Source organism: Eschrichtius robustus, chromosome 14, assembly GCF_028021215.1.
Source record: "Eschrichtius robustus isolate mEscRob2 chromosome 14, mEscRob2.pri, whole genome shotgun sequence".
NCBI lineage: Eukaryota > Metazoa > Chordata > Mammalia > Artiodactyla > Eschrichtiidae > Eschrichtius > Eschrichtius robustus.
The window spans coordinates 11,522,012-11,540,653 of record NC_090837.1 but is presented as its reverse complement, the minus strand read 5'-3'; the positions used below and the strand labels follow the sequence as shown (position 1 = coordinate 11,540,653).

Below are 18,642 nucleotides of genomic sequence, written 5' to 3'. Positions count from 1 at the left end.
CCATGAAGGCATCATGTCTGTTTTGTCTTTATCCACAGGGCCTACCATAGTTCCTAGCAGATAATAAAGGCCCCCACCAATGTTTGTTGAATAAATGAATAAGTTAATCAGTTCAGAAAATAAATGTAATCCCTCCACTATTCATGACTGGGCACCAATATATTTTCTCATGCTTCATCCTTACCTGTTCAATTTCCTTTTTCTCCCAAGAAAAATGCACACCTAATAGATGTCTAAGTGAAAAAAATTCTTAAACTTGCTCATCTACTGGAATTAGACTGTGATCACTGATACTTATTAAAATGAGTACATAGGGACTTCCCTTGTGGCGCAGTGGTTAAAACTCCACCTGCCAGTGCAGGGGACATGGGTTCGACCCCTGGTTGGGGAAGATCCCACATGCCATGGAGCAACTAAGCCCATGTGCCACAACTACTGAGCCTGCGCTCTAGAGCCCGTGAGCCACAACTACTGAGCCCGTGTGACTAGAGCCCATGCTCTGCAACAAAGAGAAGCTACCACAATGAGAAGCCCGCGCACTGCAACAAAGAGTGGCCCCACTCGCTGCAACTAGAGAAAGCCCACGCACAGCAACGAAGACCCAATGCAGCCAATAAATAAATAAATAAATAATAATAAAAGAAATAGGCACAGATACAGATTGCCTAGTCCTACATTATCTTTTTACCGTAAAAGAACTATCATGTGCTAGGTTGAGTCCCAGATTTCAGTTGTAAAAGGGGAACTAAAATAGCTGGCTGCTAGGTGACCTGAGCCGGCTTCATTATGATTGGCAAAGCCTAGTGCTGTGAAGGGGACCATGAAACTTACCTTCTTGGGCACAACAGAGGAACTGGAATTTACTGGGCTTTCGTCATCATGCATCATGACAAGTTCCGAGCTGCTATCATCCATGACCTCCTGCATGCTGTTCACACTGCTGCTCTGGCTGCCTGTGCTCACAGACATGCTTGGGATGGAATGGTTGCTGCCCAGGCTGTCCAATTCCCTGCTCAGGCTGGTTCCATGTTCGCTGTCCTATAAAAATGGGGCACTCGGGTTAAAAAAAAAATGACTGGAGATAAAGTACCAATCCATTGACTAAGCTATTAAGTACACTCAATTTTGCAGTGCCAAGTTGCTTTTCTGCCAAATCTGCAACGATAAACTTTTAATGTAGTGGCTCCCCTACCATTTTCTGACACCTCCAATTCTCTTCTATGCCTTCCGCAGGGGCTATTTTGGACATGGGTCATAAGGCTCCAAATGCTGCTATGCCAGGGCTTTCCTCTGTCATATGCGACTATCATATTATTGTATTGCTATTCGGTAATCAGAACCAGGCCAGGTTTCTGAGAGACCTTCAGGAACATCAGGGTGCTAGGGAAAGACCGCAGGCTACTGAACAGGGGACCTCTAGGATATCTACAAACACGGCAGTTGTCACTTGAAACTCAAAGCGAGTGAAGAGAGCTTTCAGAGATTTGACAAACAATATGGTCCTTTGCAAGTCATTACTGAGTAACTTCATATCTAAGCAGGGATATTAATTCTACTGTCCTGGACAGGTAATTAAATTCTGCCTCCCTCAGGCAATTCTATCATGCTTACCTCTGTAATCTTATTAAATATATCTGTCAAGTAATACTGGTATTCATCACTACTCGTCCAAAGACTACTATTTGAGAAGTGATAAAATAATCAGAACATATAATTTATCCATCACAGTGGGATACCTTTCGATACAAGATTAAATAATATAATTAAAGAAACTTAGCTCCAAAAGAACCCTACTTTCAAAGAACCATGCTGTACATACATAACTTTGATGAATTGTTACTTAGCCATATGGTAATATAAGGAGTCACTGACAAAGGTCATTTGGGTAATGAATTGTTACTTAGCCGTGGTAATGTAAGGAATCACTGACAAACGTCATTTGGGTAATGAATTGTTACTTAGCCATGGTAATGTAAGGAATCACTGACAAACGTAATTTGGGTAATTTAAAATGACAGATAATACATTATATATATATATTTTTTTTAATACATTATATTTTTAATAGATTTATTTTCCCAATTAAAAGGGCTCATTTGTATATATGCAATCAAGAGACTTGATATTCCAATTCAGCTTTCTTAATTTCATTTTTATAATTATTGATAAAATAATTTTATTTTCTTTTATATTAAAAAGCTAAACTAAAATTCATTCTTCATTCTTTTCCTATTTTTTAATCTATTTTTAGAGGAAGAGGAGTCCTTTGTTCAAGGCTAATCCCTGCACTAATGCTCTTACTGTTATGCACTTCGTGAGATCCTACTTCTTTAACTGCATCTCTTTCCTCTATCTCCAATGCCTCTGTCCTGGCTCCTTTCCTTCTGCATATAAATATGAAGAGGGCTGCCCTATATGTATGTACCTTTCTACCTACTGCCCTCTGTCACTTTTCCTTCTTGGCCAAATTTACGAATCTTAAAATAACCAACTTTCACTACCTCTGCCTTCTCACTTCCCATTTATTCTACAACCCACGGTAATCTACTATTTATCCTAACTATTCCTGTAAAACTGCTTTTACTAAGGTCATCAAGAAGGCCCTACTTGTAAAACCCAGTTAACACTGTTTCTGGTCCTTATTTAACTTGACTGCTCTGTGGCATCTGATGGTATTGGCTGCTCCCTCCTTGAAGCTGTGTACGCTTGTAACATCTGTGATGCCTTTATCAACCAGGTCTCCCTCTTCTTATGTGGCATGGACCCTCGCCTCATTCTACATTCAGCTCCTTGATTCATCATCATTTTAATTCCTTGACCCCCATCCAACTATCCTTTACCCAGACCTCTTTCCTATGTTCTGGATCTGTATTTCCCAACCAAATGCTAGACATCTCCATTCAGGTGTCCCAATTGTCATTACCCTTCCCTTCGACCAATCCTTCTTAAGTTATTTGAATGAGAAACCAGAAAGTCATCTTTCTTTAAAAACTCCATCTGTACACTGTGTCAGTAGCATATGATGCCAGGAACTTAAGAATCAGTAGGCATCAAACTGAAATCATGCTTAACCTACTCTTTCTCCTTGGTTCTTTTTCTCTGTTCTTGGTATTGACATACTCTAGTCACCTAGGCTCAAATGCTCAGAATCACCGTAAATTCCTCCTCATCTGTCACTGTCAATGAGAAGCACTGTATTATCAAATCTACCTCTGCAGTGTTTCTTAAGTGTTCCTTTTCCCCTGATTCCCATAGACACTACCCTTACTGCCTCTTGCATGGATTATTATCCAGAATGTTACCTATTCAAATCCATCTTACACTCTGATGCCAGGATAATATTCCTAAAGCACCGCACTTCCCTGAGTCTAAAATACCCTAGGCCTGCCTGTCAAAAACGGCCCACCTCTTCACTAATCCCCACCAGCTGATGACTTTTTCTCTCCCCACTATGCACCCCTGCCGTGTGCTCTCCCTCTACAGCATTTTTCATATTTTGCCTTATATAAGAGTTATTTTATGAATGTCTCTTCTGCAACTCTGCATGCCTCTTAAGGCAGAGAACATCAATTACATTGTTATTCCCCAAAGTGTTTTTCATAGCGCGCCGGTCCAGAACATTTTCACATAGTAGGCATTCTATAAGTGCCTGCTAAAATAAACTCAACCTACTTCTTCATCTTCCTGTGACTCATTCAAGGGTCCATTTCGTGTCTCTTGGAAAAGGATTTTTTTCATTTTCCGGTACTGTAAGTTATCTAGCTCACGAACAGCATCTTTTGTCCTCTGTATGAGGTCAATTAGGACACGTAGTGGCCGGTCTCGTCGAACAAAGTCATGCTAATTGAGGGAGGAGAAAAAACAGAAACTGATGATGAGGAGACATATTTTTAGGTGCTAGATTTAGATATAAAAGTAAATAGACATAAAACAGCTCTGTGGATTTTGAAGAAATAACAAGATATGATTTTCATTTCATGTAGCCTGTCATCTTTATAAATCTCATAGAGCGGTAACTATGCTTTTCTCTTCTTCCTCAAGCCCCATTTTGTGGACTTGTCCTAGAATTTACTCGAGAATTCTTGAGGTTTACTTTACCATACAAGTAGTAACAATGACTAGAACTTTAAATAGTAGCTGAGAGCTTGTGACTTTCAAATCTGACACTACATAATAAGCAAAAGAATGCAGAGCATAGAATATTCTTGTTATAATCTGCCTCAATCCTCTTCCCCACCCTATGCTACCCTTTTAAAAACAGACTTGTGTATATTTTGTTTTCTATTTCTGTGGTCATATATAGCGTATGCTTGAAAATATGGCAGCTATTCCATATATCCAGAAGTCAGAATTCTGGCAACTTTATCTTCTCTTTACAGAGCTGTATAACCAGAAATAAGGGAAAAGGGTCTCCGAGAAGTAAAAATATCCGCCCCAAAGTCCTTAAGTTTTTCTTGGTATAAATGGGCTTCACTTTCAATATTATCAACGATCTTTAAGACATATTCTGGTTTCCTGGTTTCTCAGTCTATAGCAGTTTAGAAAGAGGGAACAGAAGTGGGAGAATAAAGGACTGAGAACTGTTAGAGGGTTACTTGTTGCCGAAAGAAGAGTCCTTTGAAAGTTCTCTGACTGCCTGACAGTAGAGAGAGGGAAATTCCATGATTAACACACCAACCAACCAACCAAATAAGAATGAACCAAGGTTTGTGGGCTAGTTTGCAAAGGGGCAAATGTTCTTCATACAGTTCTTTTATACTACAAGACTTCATGAAATGCTATTGTTTCTGAGCCATCAAGAAGTGAAAGTACATTCATTACGCTTTCTTCAAGAAGGCAGAGAAGCACATCATGTATTTTGACAAGATTACCACAGAAAATGATCAAAAGTAGGAGGAGGGAATTTTGTTTTTTAAAGGAAAAGTTTCAGTTACGTGGAAAATTCACTTACGTGAAATTATAATTTGAAGATATTGGGAAAATGAGATGTAATGTGGTAGCCTTAGATGATGGAATAGATTTAATTTCTTTATAAGTTAAACAGATATAGAAGAGGAGCAGGACCACTGTGAGAAAAAAATCTGTATGTCTTGTGGTTCTTCACCCTGACTTTGCTGTCCGGGGAATTGTGGCTTTTGCTCCCGTTTTTATAAAATATCTCTTCCTCTGCAAAGAGTCCTTTCTGAAAATGAAACACCATTCCCAGAAGGAAGTGTAGCCTGCATATTTCAAGAGGAGACGAAAGGGAGAAAGTAAATTATTTTGCTACTCCAGTGCTTGCAATTAGATAAGAGCAAATCAGTTTTTAGTAAACTTCAAGCTATAACCTAGGATACTGAATTTCAGAGCAGAAATAGCTCTTAGAAATTCTTTTATTTCCAAGGTGAGGAAATTTAGGCCCAGAGAGGTTAAGTGATTTACACAGTTAAACAGTGGAAGAGCTAGAGCTGCAACCCAGGTTTCTTTATCTGGGGGTTTGTTTCCTGGTGTTCTACCACTTACTTGACCATATCATTTGTTGTGACAGACACTATGGCCCATTTATCCTCCATTCCAACCTCTTTTCCTCACCTTCCTTTCTTGTAAGCAGTAGAAAGTAAAAGAGTTGGACTGCACCCTTCTTTGCAGTTAATAGCGTGACCAGTAGTTCTGGTCAATGAGATATAGGCAGAAGACCCAGAGGAAGGCTTTGTTTTCCAGAATAAAAAGCAAGACACAAGAAAAGAAGGCGTTTGTTTTGCTCTTTGCCCTGCCTCCTTTCTCTCGCCAGGAATAAAACTGAGTCCTGGAGATGGGGAGCCATTTTGTGACCAAGAAGATGAAGGCCACATACTAAGGATGGTAAAGTAGGGAGAGAGGAGGAGATGTTGAGCTGCTTACATCACTGGACTGCTTTCCCAATGTCCTGGACTTCTTATTTCGGGAGGTAATTAAACCCTTACTTGTTTAAGTATTTTAAAACTGATATACTCAACGTCTTAAAAACATCTCACTGCCTCCATCGTAAAGTCTGACCCTTTACAGGGGGTTCCTGCTTGAATTTCTAGGTTCCAATCTAGTCCTACTCCTCCTTCCCACCCAATGCATCGTACGTCTAAATCATTCTTGCCTCGTGCTGTGCATTTCACACCTGCATGTCTTTGCTCTCGTTCTCTCTGCCTGCAATCCCATCTCCTCACTGTTCTCTAAACCCATACAGTTAAAAGGTTCTCAGATCATTTTCAAAGAATGCTTTCTTTGTTCTTGGAAATATGTTTACTTTGAACATTTAAGTAATAGAGAAATGCATAAAAGAAAGTCAATCACTCAAAATTCCACCACCCAGAAATAAATATTAAGTCATGAAATAACATTTTAGACACTCTCCCTCCCTCTCTCTCTCTCACTCTCTCAGAATGATGGATACCCAGAAATAATTTTACATGAGAAACTTATTACACATGGTAATTTAAAGAATAATCTATTAAATTAAGGTGTATTTGAGTTTAATAGAATTAGAAGCGTCTGAAGTAAAATAATTGCTTAACATTAGTTATAATTTCTTCACCAAGAGTTACCAGTTCCTAAAGGGTCCTCTAAAGTTAAGGGAAGAAGAAAAAAGATTGTGAAAAGCTTTAAGACATAAGAGTTACTTAAAAAAGACTTTCAATTTAAGAATTTATTGACCATCTACCCTGAAAAGCAGGAAAATTAGTACATTTACATTTCTTTCCTACCCCTACTTTTTTCTAGTTATTATTTTTACATTTTCAATTTTTACACTGTCAATGTTTATAAGTTTTACATTCTGCTTTTTGACCACAGCAATGATTTTACTGTAGTTCTCTATTTAAATTAATCCTATGTGAAGGTTACATTTTAACATCAGGAAGAAAATGTGAGGAAAAGATGGATTATTTAAAAGTATTTGGGAACAGCAAGATAGCCAACTGGAGAAAAAAAAAAAGTTGAATTCCTTATAACAAACATCTGCATGACCTCTCCAAAAAAGCCCAGAATAAAGAATATCAAAAGAGAAATAAGAAGAAAATATTTGCAAGATCTACTACAAATTAATAAGGGAAAGAACCCAACAACCCAACAGACAAATGGGCAAAGATCGTAGAGAGTTCATAGAAAAGGAAATAGAAATGGCTTGTCAACATATGAAAGATACTCAGTCTAATTCACAATGAGAAATACAAACTAAAATGACAGTGAGAAAAGTTTTTCACTGATCTGACTAGAAGCTCAAAAAGTTTTGGTACTCGTACTTTGTTAATGGACCATAAATTGGGGCATCCTCTTTGGTGGAAAATTGGCAATATTTATTTAAATTTAAAATCCACATTCCCTTTGATTAGCAATTCCACTTCTAAGAACTTATTCTTTGGATATCTGTATATACAGGTACAAAATGACACATGCATAAGGATATTCATTCCAGCACAGTTTGTCATAGCAAAAGACTGCAAACACCATAAATGAGTTGGTTATAAAAACTACAGTCCATTTGAGTATATAATGGAGCCATTAGAGAGGATGAGATAGTTCTTCATGTAGTAATATGGAACAATACCCAAAACACACTATAAAGTTAAAAAAAATCCAGCGTTTATAGTTTGCTACCACTGGTGCAAAAATAAAAAAGAATATTTACTTCCATATACGTAGAATATCTCCAGAAGGACATGTACAAAATTAGTGACACCGGTTGCTAACTCTAGAGAAGGGCCTGGAAGGGGAAGATTTACTTTTCATTCTCTCCCTTCCACTATTTTTTTAATCTTCTAAAATGTGTACTGTCTTTCCAAAATGAAGAATGTAGTCTCTTTACGATGCTAAATAAATAGTAAATAAGTAATAAATAAATAAATAAATATCAGAGAGCAAACTTAAATTTAATGTTCGCCACCAGTCCTTTTACAAGTTTCCCCAGTTCCTAATTCACTCTTTCTTCCTTCTTCCCTCCATCCCTTTCTCTTTCTCTCTTGCTCTTTGTTTCATCAATAGATTGGCTGGATTTTGTTACTGAGTAATTAAGAAGAAGCTTTTAAGAGAAGAAAAGGCTTGAAAATGTCAGCTGCCTTTATAAATTGAAGAGCACCTTAGCTGGGTCACAAATCCTTGGTTTACATTTTCTTTTCCTTAGAACTTTGTAAAGTTCTACTCTTTATCCCGGTCCTTGCCTTATTTTTCTGACATTATATCAAATCATTTGTTTGTTTTCTTACTCCTTCATTAGAATATAAGTTCCAGGAGGGCAGGAACTATCTTTTTCTTTGTATCACTGTATGATTTTCAGTGCTTAGAACAGTGCTTGGCACACAGTAGACAATCAGTAAACACTGTTGACTAAATGGTAGGCTCATTTGATTTGGCCCATCAAATAAAGAGTAAATCAAATCAAATAAAGATCCAAACATTTATTTCCAAAGAAGTCTTCTTCAGGTATATCTTTAAATATCTTCTGTTCCATGTGTTTTGCTTTCTTCTTTAGGAATAATAGGTTGGAATATATATCTCCACTGTCTTCCACACATGTCATGTTCTCTATAATCATCTTTTGAAATTTTTCTTTTGCATTTAATTTTATTTCCCTAAGACTATCTACCATTGGAAACACCCTAAATGGGTTGGTTTATTATATTAGTTCGTTGCTTATGGTATGATTTTAATCTATATTTATTTATTTAAAAAATATACTTATTTGGCAGCGCTGGGTCTTTGTTGTGGCATGCGGGATCTCATGTGGGATCTTCATTGCCGTGTGCGGGATCTTTTAGTTGTGGCATGCAGGCTCTTAGTTGCGGCATGCAAGATCTAGTTCCCTGACCAGGGATCAAACCTGGACACCCTGCATTGGGAACGCAAAGTCTTAACCACTGGACCACCAGGGAAGTCCCTTAATCTATATTTAAATTTTTCTCTTTCGTTTCTTTCTTTCCCTCTGCCCATTTGTTTTTTATATCCTTTTGTTGTCTGTTGCCCTAAAATATCATCTTTGAATGCTTGTAGTATCTCTTCTTTGAGGTTTTTTTTTTCTCCTTAATTTATAGCCCAAATTTATAATTTTTTTCTCTTTATGGCAGTGCTGTTTGTGTCCTTTTTTTTAAATCTTTGTCTCCTTCAAAGTAATAAACATATTATCTGTGTTTCTGGTGTTCTGTTGTCTGTAGTCCATGTCTAGAATATGTGATGGCTCTACACCAAAAGAGAATAAGGTAGAGTCCATTGCCTTGTTGCTTCTGTCACCATATTGTTGTGGCCTGTTACTCACAAGAAGAAAAAACTTACTTCTGGGTAGAAAAACTAGTCAGCTTCAGACCTACCTCTTCAGGAACACTCAAAGCCAGAAAATAACAGAATAAGAGTTCTGAGAAAAAGAAAATGTAAACCAAGAATCTGTGACTTAGCCAAGGTGCAATTATAAAGGCAGCTGACATTTTTAACCTTCACAAATTTAGGCAATACAATCCTGAGTTTTTCTTAAAACAAACAAAGAAACAAACAAAAAAGTGCTGAAAAACACATACGCAGAAAAGATTAAAGTAAGCTGAACTATTCTGTGGCCAATAAAAGATACTTATATTGTAAAAGACTCCCACATACTTCACTGATATTAATGGAACACATTGCCTATGTATATAAAGCCTATAATAAAATGTTACATGAAAAGAGATGCTCAAAAATGCTACGTTTAAATCAGATGAATGCAGTTAACATGTGTGATGCAATGCTATGCAAATGTCTGTTTTATATGTTTATCACATATCTTCATTGCCTGATGATTTGACAACAACCTAACTGAAATCCCAGAGTTGGTATCTGAACCACTGGCAGTCTCTGTCCTGAAAACATTGCATTAGAGTTCATGCAGATATCAGTCACAGGAACATCACAATGATGACCAGAGCAAGGAGAAATATTCTTTGTCACAAGGCAAAAAGAAGGGGGAGAAAAAAGAAAAGGGGAAAAGATGGGGGAAAAACTTTCTGCGGGGAACATATAGCACATATCTTGCTACTTCTATGCCTAGCTACTATCTCTGGATAAATGACAAGGCAGTATGTTCTAATCCAGTTTGTCATGATGAGCTGCCACGGGAATGATTTACTATATTCCACTACAACATGACTTTAAATCCCCCTCCTCAAATATAAACTTGAAAAATTACCCGTAATAGTTCCACTGATGTTGGCCTTCCCTGAGGCATTTTCTGCAAGCAGTAGTCAACAAATCTCCTAAAGGAGTCTGTCCTGTGTGTGCAAATACATTGAAAGAAAATAAAATCAGGGTCTGTAGAACATACTGATCACTTTAAATAATTTTCATCCAAGGGAAATTTTTATATTTTAGGAGATTTTTATTAAAATACTTTGGAATGTCAGGAGAACTGAACCATTTTCAAGTTTAAGGTATCTAAAATTAATTCTTTTGGATAATGCATGTGGACAGTTTCAAGTTAGTTAACATATATACATACCTTATTATATAAGCAAGGTCAAATCGTTATATCATAAAATGAAAAATACTATATTTATATACAACGGTTTTATATACATTTTTCTCTCCAAAGATAACAACACTCATAAGTCTCAAGCCTATATTCTTCATGACCAATTGGTAACTCTTCCATCACCCACAACCTATAACCAGGTAGTAAAACTTGAAGCATAAGGGACAGAGAACCTAGGAATATGCTTTCTGGATGAAAACACTTTCTCTCTTGAAAATTCCATTTTGTCTACTCTTCTTTGACAATGCCCTTTTTCTATAACTCTGTGACCCCAATAGTTAGCAAAATGTCATAATTTTCAGCAAGGAACAATATATCTTCTGAATAGATAGTATATGTTCTGTCTCAACACATTTATACATATAGTAAAGAAAAAAAATGACAACTAGAAAAATAATGACATCAGAGAGGGTACTTTATCCTTGCTGGGAAGTGATAAGACTGAGGTGATCGATACAAAACCATCATGACTTAAGAGACCAGACTGGTTAGGAAGGTAGCAGGGCATGTACCTGGTAGAATTTCAATTCCTACACACATTAAGAACACAGTAGAAGCCATAGTGAGGGCAGAAATATAGTGTGTGTGTGTGTGTGTGTGTGTGTGTGTGTGTGTGTGTGTGTGTATAGAAAGTTCAGGCTTATAAAGCATCAGTGTCAGTTATCACAACATACAATGAAGGAATGAAATGCTTTCTAGGTCAGATATTTAAAGTGTAATTTAATGAAAGTGCCAAATACATATAGTGCCTTCTCTTAGAAATTTAAAGCAACAGCTCAGTCTTACCATTCCTTAGACTGTAATGTGGGGGAGTCGTTCTGGGCAATGTGATATAAGGCACTCATTGCATTCATGTTGAAAAGAGGGGGCTTCCGTTCCGCTGAAAGAAAAGAAACACGATAAAGCAGTTCTTGAAAGGCATCAGGCAGATGGAGAAATAAGGAACTATGAGCAAAGCTTTGCCACTAAATCAATAGCTCGTTATTATCCTCATGCCACATAATCCACTTATTTTAATCTCTAAGGTCGCTCAGGATAGCCATTCAGAAGAAGCTGCTGGTCATCTTAAAGTACACTGGAAAAGCTCCTAACAGAACCCACTTCAAGAGAGTAAAAAAAATTTTTCTTATTTTTCACATGTATCTTCAAAAGGCTGGACTTTGTTTTCCAACAATAGGTATGAACATCTTCGTGTGTGTGTGTTTTAGTTAAAATTAAAAATATGTATTCATTGAAAAAAATTCAGAAAGCAGAGAAGTAGAATGAAAAAAGGGGATAATTATGGAATGGAACATCTTAAACATCACTAACACAGTATGGGAGACAAAATAATTCAATTCAGTAAACACCATTTGAAGGCACACCCAGGCCAATGAACTGGTACAAGTCAGGGTAGAGGGTAAAAAGGAGGTAGGAAAAGGAGGGTCAGTGTAAGCAAGGTTTTGTCCACCCTCTTCTAAGGAGAAACTCAGTGAATCAGATACTTCTTAGTAGAAGATTTGCTCCATCCCAGCCCACCATGATCTCATGTTTGGAATTTCTATTGCTGTCTTTTAGTAGACTGCTCACTTGGCATGCACTCTCCTATTGCATTTATATAAACATACAAATCTTTCCTCTCAAAAGAAATCATAAGTTCTAAGAGCAAGATCTTATAACCCTAGTACTCTTATTCTTTTATTTATTCTCTGGCATATGTAATAAGATATTATTCAAATATTAGGTGCTCCATTTGTTGACCAAAGGAAAGAAACAAGGTTCTAGTTCTGAGTACAGTTAATTTTATGCTATTTATTAGTTATTATGTCACAGAAGATAAATCACTATCTCATTCTACTGTGTTTATCCTAATGGATTCTTTATATAGTACCACTTCAAAATTCATAATCTGATCTCAGGTTTCATCAGAGCACCTTGGTTTTTAAGTAAAGATTCTCCTCTTAACCACTTTTAAAAAGGTGAATTCAGCTTATTCTATGCAATTCTAAGAAACATAACAAGAACTAAGGGCAGGGAACAAAAAGTAACAGGGGAGACATTTTTACTCATAGAAGGAAGAACTTATGAAAAGCCAGAGTGCTAAAGCAAAGCAAAACCAAAAACCCCCCCAAAACCCACAATGAATAATGTTGAGAGCAGTGAACTTTAAGCTATTAGCAGAGTTCCAGCAGAAGGCCACTATACTTATTTATCAGTGATACTCTGGAGGGGCCCCTTATAGTCTTGACTAAATGATCTCTGATACTTTTGAAATGTGACAGTCTCTGATTCCACAAATATTGTTTATTAACTTCTCAACAGGATACTTTACACTCACCAAATGGATACCACTGTTATAGGGACATGAACTGTTAACAAGTGGAAATTTGAAAGCTGCAGTGTGGACAAAGGGATTTTATAGCTGTTTCAAATGTAGAAGATGAAAAAAAAAAAGGCTCAGGTTTATTTTATTTATCAGGAGGTAGATTCTAGAAAGTTTCTAGAGCATGGCCTTCTGACAACTTCAAATATTGGAACCATGTGGAAGTAGGAACTCATCATGTTACCATCAATGGATTCCCATGATTTTTAGGACAAAGTCTAGATCCTTAAACATAGTCTCCTGGTCTTTCCTAACATGACCCTGGCTACCTCCAGCACTTCATTCTGAGAATCAATGTTTCCCCCCTCTTCTCATGCATCTGTTGCTTCACTGAAAGAACCAAGTTCAGAGCCTTTCACACATGTTGCCTTCTCTGTCTGGACTCCCCTCTCACTTTTGTTCCCTGAACTTTACCTGGTTAATTCTTCCCAATCCTTCAGGTTTCACCTTAAATATAGTTGCATTTCTGCATTAATTTAATAAATATTTATTCAAGGCTTATTATATGTGTACAATCATTTCCTCAGGGAAGCCTTCTCTGACCTCTCAAGACTAGGTGTCCCATTAGATTCTGTCATTGCAAATTATATTTTAACTTTCTACCACCTATCACAACCATAACTAATTATATACGTAATTCCTTACTTAATGTATGTTCTGTTTGCTAAACTTCATGAGGAACAATGTCTATTATGCTCATCTTTGCATTCCCACTGCTGAGCACAGCACCTGGTATATATTTTGGGTGGCCCCAAAATACCTATTAGATAAGTAAATGAAGGTAAGGCAAATTAAGGCAAAGAAGAAAATCTGTCAACAAACAAAGAATCTTTGTGCAGCAAGAAATCACAAAAATGACTGAGGAGTGACTAAGTCTTGGCAAGGCTTACATCAAGATACTATGTGATGGCTTCATTCACTATTAGAAGGATAGGAACCCTCCCACTCATTGGCAAAAGGTATACAATTCGAGCTGCTTAGAAGAACACAAAATTGCACAGGAGAAACAGCAGGGAAGGGGAGCTAAAGAAAGAAGAAAATAGAAATTTAGAAAGGGGAGGATGAAGGAACAAAAACAACAACAAAACCCAATTCAACAGTAATAAGAAAGGTAGTAGCGGATTTGGAGCAGGAATGTGAGGTCTGTGAGTGGCAGATACTCTGTTGTGAACAAGACAGGAAGACAGCCAGCCACACTATGGGTGGAACAGCTCTAGTAGAGAATCATGAAAAAAGGCATTCCAAACATAGTACACAGCTCTATGGTCTGAGAAGCACTCGCTAAATACCAGTTTCAGATGGCCTCACCTATGTTCAAGTCCTTTGCTAGATATACTACATAAATCTTCTGAGCCATAGTGACAGGGTTCATTGCTAAGTCAGCATACTATGGAGCAAGGGTTGGGAAACTATGGCCTGTGGGCCAAATTCACCTAGCAGCCTGTTTTTGTAAAGTTTTATTGGAACACAGCCATGTCCATTCATTAATGTGTTGTCTATGGCTGCTTTCATGCTACAACAGCAGGGCTGAGTAGTCATGACAGAGATTATACTACTTAAAAGGACTAAAGCACTTATTATCTGGTCCTTAGCTGAAAGCTTGTCAGCCTTTACTGTAGAATATAATAGTCTGCATAGAAGCTTCTAGATAAGCAACAGAACAGGAACCGGAAGTGCTTTGAAGCTACCTTGTGATATGTAAGCCATTTTACCTCCAAAGAAAGGAAAAAGGTGAAAGCGTAACAAAGCTGAATTAACTAAATTAAAAGAAAAAAAACAGTGATTTACTTAATTTAAAGATAATAATCAAGTTTTTCTGAATGCTCCATGTATGTTTTATGAGATCAAGGTTCAGAGAAGCCTTTGGACACTGCTCTGCTTGGCGAAGCTCATGCTAAATTAGAGCACCTAGACTGAGCTTTATTTTAATAAAGAAGATCAGAGAGTACTCCATCTTTGGATAAACACTTCATGAAAAGGCACATTTCTTATGAACAAATATGGTTGACAACCATAATAATTAATGATAATAATAATTGGTACCACTTATTGAGTTCCTATTACATGTCAGGCATTCACTTTAGGTATGTTACATACGGTATGTTATTCATAATTCTCACAACAGCTTGGCAAGATAAGCATTATTACTTCAATTTCCCAACAGAAGGAACTGGGGTAAGCTAGTCTAAATAATGAAACCAAGCCACACAGTAAGTGGCTAAATTGGGATTTCAACCCAGTCCTGTAAGACTCCAAGACTTGTCTTTTCACTAGACCTCTGTGCCTCTTCAATTATTCTGTGCATTTTATAATAGATAGTACTGGTATTTCAACATGAAAAAAAAAAGGAAGAAGAAGCTTTATAAGACTAAATATAACCCTGTCCCCTCAACAGCCATCACAACATTCATTTATTAACACAAACAGTGAGTGGCAATAATAATGTGGAAGAAGAAAATTCCAGGCAGAGAAACTATGTAACAACATTTATGTTTTCTATGTTTTTTTCTTTTTATCCCTTGGAGAATGCATCTCTGAACACAGTCAATTCCCTGTCAATGCTGATGAACCATTTGCCAGCTTCTACCGTGGTCTGTGCTGGTGAACTAAGGGTCTATAGCTTAAACAGAAGAGTGTCAGATTAACTTCTCTTGAAATAATCTCAAATAATAAAATATCTGGGGCTTCCCTGGTGGCGCAGTGGTTGAGAATCTGCCTGCCAATGCAGGGGACACGGGTTCGAGCCCTGGTCTGGGAAGATCCCACATGCCGCGAAGCAACTGGGCCCGTGAGCCACAACTACTGAGCCTGTGCATCTGGAGGCTGTGCTCCGCAACAAGAGAGGCCGTGACAGTGAGAGGCCCGCGCACCGCGATGAAGAGTGGCCCCCGCTCACCGCAACTAGAGAAAGCCCTCGCACAGAAACGAAGACCCAACACAGCCAAAAAAATAATAATAATAAATAAATAAATAAATAAAATAAATTTATTTAAAAAAAACTAAAATAAAATAAAATATCTGGTGACTGGACAATTTCAATGTCCAAGAAGCTTCCAAGGATGCATGAATTTAACTAGGTTTTTCAGTGGAAGATCAATTTATCAAAAGATAATTTGTAAAGCAGGTTTAACCACTTAGGGACCTTGGAATTTGATCCAGGAAAGAGAGAGAGTGCCAGCAGCATTATCATCTTCCTGCTTTCTGATGACACCTCAGCGATTCAATGTACAGATTAGGGGCTTTTAAAAAAATATACACTGTTATAACATATGTATGGACTCTAAAAAAAAAAAATGGTTCTGAAGAACCTAGGGGCAGGACAGGAATAGAGATGCAGACGTAGAGAATGGACTTGAGGACATGGGGAGGGGGAAGGGTAAACTGGGATGAAGTGAGAGAGTGGCATTGACATATATACACTACCAAATGTAAAACAGATAGCTAGTGGGAAGCAGCCGCATAGCACAGGGAGATCAGCTCGGTGCTTTGTGACCACCTAGAGGGGTGGGATAGGGAGGGTGGGAGGGAGACGCAAGAGGGAGGGGATATGGGGATATACGTATACGTATAGCTGATTCACTTTGTTATATGGCAGAAACTAACACAACATTGTAAAGCAATTATACTCCAATAAAGATGTTTAAAAAATATATATACACTGTTATAGAAGAGGTATCATAAGGAAAGGGGACAACACATTATTCAGGCACTATCCACAACTTTCACTGTAATTTCAACATTAAAAGTAAAATTTAAAGTATACTGTCTGTACCTGGAATTTCATTAAACCTGAAACATACAGAAAACTTAGAAAAATCATTGCTTAGGTTTATATATGCAGCAGTTTAATCATCTTTCAGGTTAAAAAAAAAATACCCTTCTTTTATGTGTCCATTAACAAGATTAATGCCAAGGAAATAGAGATGTATAGTAAAGCTGTCAAAGAGGTACTTGTATGGTTTATTACACTACCAGTATAATAAAGTTTGAATAATTGCTGAGAATTTAAATGTCCTTGGTAACAATTTTATTTTACGAATATTAACTGAGCATGTACTACCATCCTTCTCTGAATCTAAGATGTCATTGACAACAAGATGCATCGCAATTTAAGGTGTACCACTATTTTATGTATAACTTAGAACAAAATGCTGCCAATTATAATCATAAAATGCTGTTGCCCGTAAAATACCTCCCAGTTTAAAGAGATGTTAAAATGTAAATTAAAAATTTGATGAGATATGATATATACTAGGATTGTGCTGATGATGCCTAACATTTACTGAACACATACTAAACACCAGATATAATAATAAGCACTTTAAGTCCACATTTTCATTTAATCCAGACAATCCCCATAAGGTAGGGGATCTTATTATGCAAATTTCATAGACAGTTAAAATAACTTGACCAAAGTCATACAACTAAAAAATGGCAGAGCTGGAATTAGAACTCAAGTTTATCTGACTATAGAGTCTGTGCTCTTAGGCATAATTTAATACTGTCATCTATCAATTTGAAGGACTAGCTGTTGTGGAGGATAAGACAATTTGGGAGAAGGCTACTCTGTTCTTTGATTCAGTAAATCATTTTATAAAAGGCAATCAAAGTTAGGCTGATATAGAGAGCATGTTGTTATATATATTTCAATTCCTTTTTATAAAATGATAAAATCAGAAATTAAGCACATTTCCTCTCCTGTCTCAAGAGAGGAAATACTAAGGTACCTCCTGGGATCTGCACCTATTTTGCCAATGTCGACTGCTGTTTGAAACTCCAGTCATTACTACATCTACATAGTACAAAAACTGATTTGATGACAATCCTGAATCATCATAAAAGGGTGTGTGTTGTTTGCTCTATTTAATTAGGTTGGAAAGGGCAGAATCCATGTTATATTTTAGAAAGATTTTGGTAAGAAAAAAACTTGCTGAAACAATGGGTGGGCACTAATTAGTTGTAAGGTTCAACTCGGGGGACATCCCTTTAAGGTGTTTGTAACTGAGGAGTTGCTATTATAGTTGCAGTGTTACAAGTAAAATTTTGGTTCACTTTAGAATATAAATGACAAAAATAGGAATAATCCTACATATGAATGCAATCAGCTGTTTTGAGCACTGATATATGCCAAGCACTATGTTAAACACTTTACATATGTTATCTCATTGAAGTGCGACAATACCTATGATATAGGTATTGTTTTTTTCATTTAGATGAGAAAACTGAGGCTTAGGGAAGTTTAGAAAATTGTCCAAGGTCTCATCGTCAGAATCAACACGTTACACAACCCCAGAAGGTGTCATTCACAGCCTAGACTATGAGAATGCCTGCTGGTGTTATGTGCAGCCACACATGACTGTCCTGCCAGCTAAGTGCTGGTAAAGCCAAGATTCAAATCCAGGGTGTATAATTGCTAACTCCATGCTACACAGAGAATAGTTTTTTGTTTTTTTGTTTTTCAAACCAAAGGAATGCACATTTATTCCTAATTTTAAAAAAGTTAAATTATTTGATATTTGAAATACATAAAAAATTTGCATAGTATTATAACAGACACCTACTGCTTAGATTTAACATTATTTTGTCATATTTGTTTCAGATATTTTCTTCTAAAAAAAAGTAAGATATAACTATTCCTCTTCTGCCCTCCAGAGTTTACTATCCTGAGATGGTATCTCTTACATCTATGTGATATTTTATTAGTATATATATGCTCATAAATAATATATAAAATTGTTTATAAAGCTTTCATAATTGGCATCGTACTGTACCTAACTCCAGC

The 18,642-nt window shown here is 36.9% G+C and overlaps 1 protein-coding gene across 2 annotated transcripts in view; it reads right to left on the bottom strand.

Moving 5' to 3' along the window:
* Nucleotides 1-18,642, bottom strand: part of TAOK3 (TAO kinase 3) — a 179,483-nt gene that overhangs the window by 40,298 nt on the left and 120,543 nt on the right. For both annotated transcript variants that reach the window (XM_068562825.1, XM_068562826.1), the window contains 4 exons: nucleotides 11,285-11,378; nucleotides 10,157-10,238; nucleotides 3,673-3,840; nucleotides 832-1,038 (listed from right to left, as the gene is read on the bottom strand). In XM_068562825.1, the coding sequence (XP_068418926.1) occupies nucleotides 832-1,038; nucleotides 3,673-3,840; nucleotides 10,157-10,238; nucleotides 11,285-11,378 (551 nt within the window). The remainder of the gene's footprint in view (nucleotides 1-831; nucleotides 1,039-3,672; nucleotides 3,841-10,156; nucleotides 10,239-11,284; nucleotides 11,379-18,642) is intronic.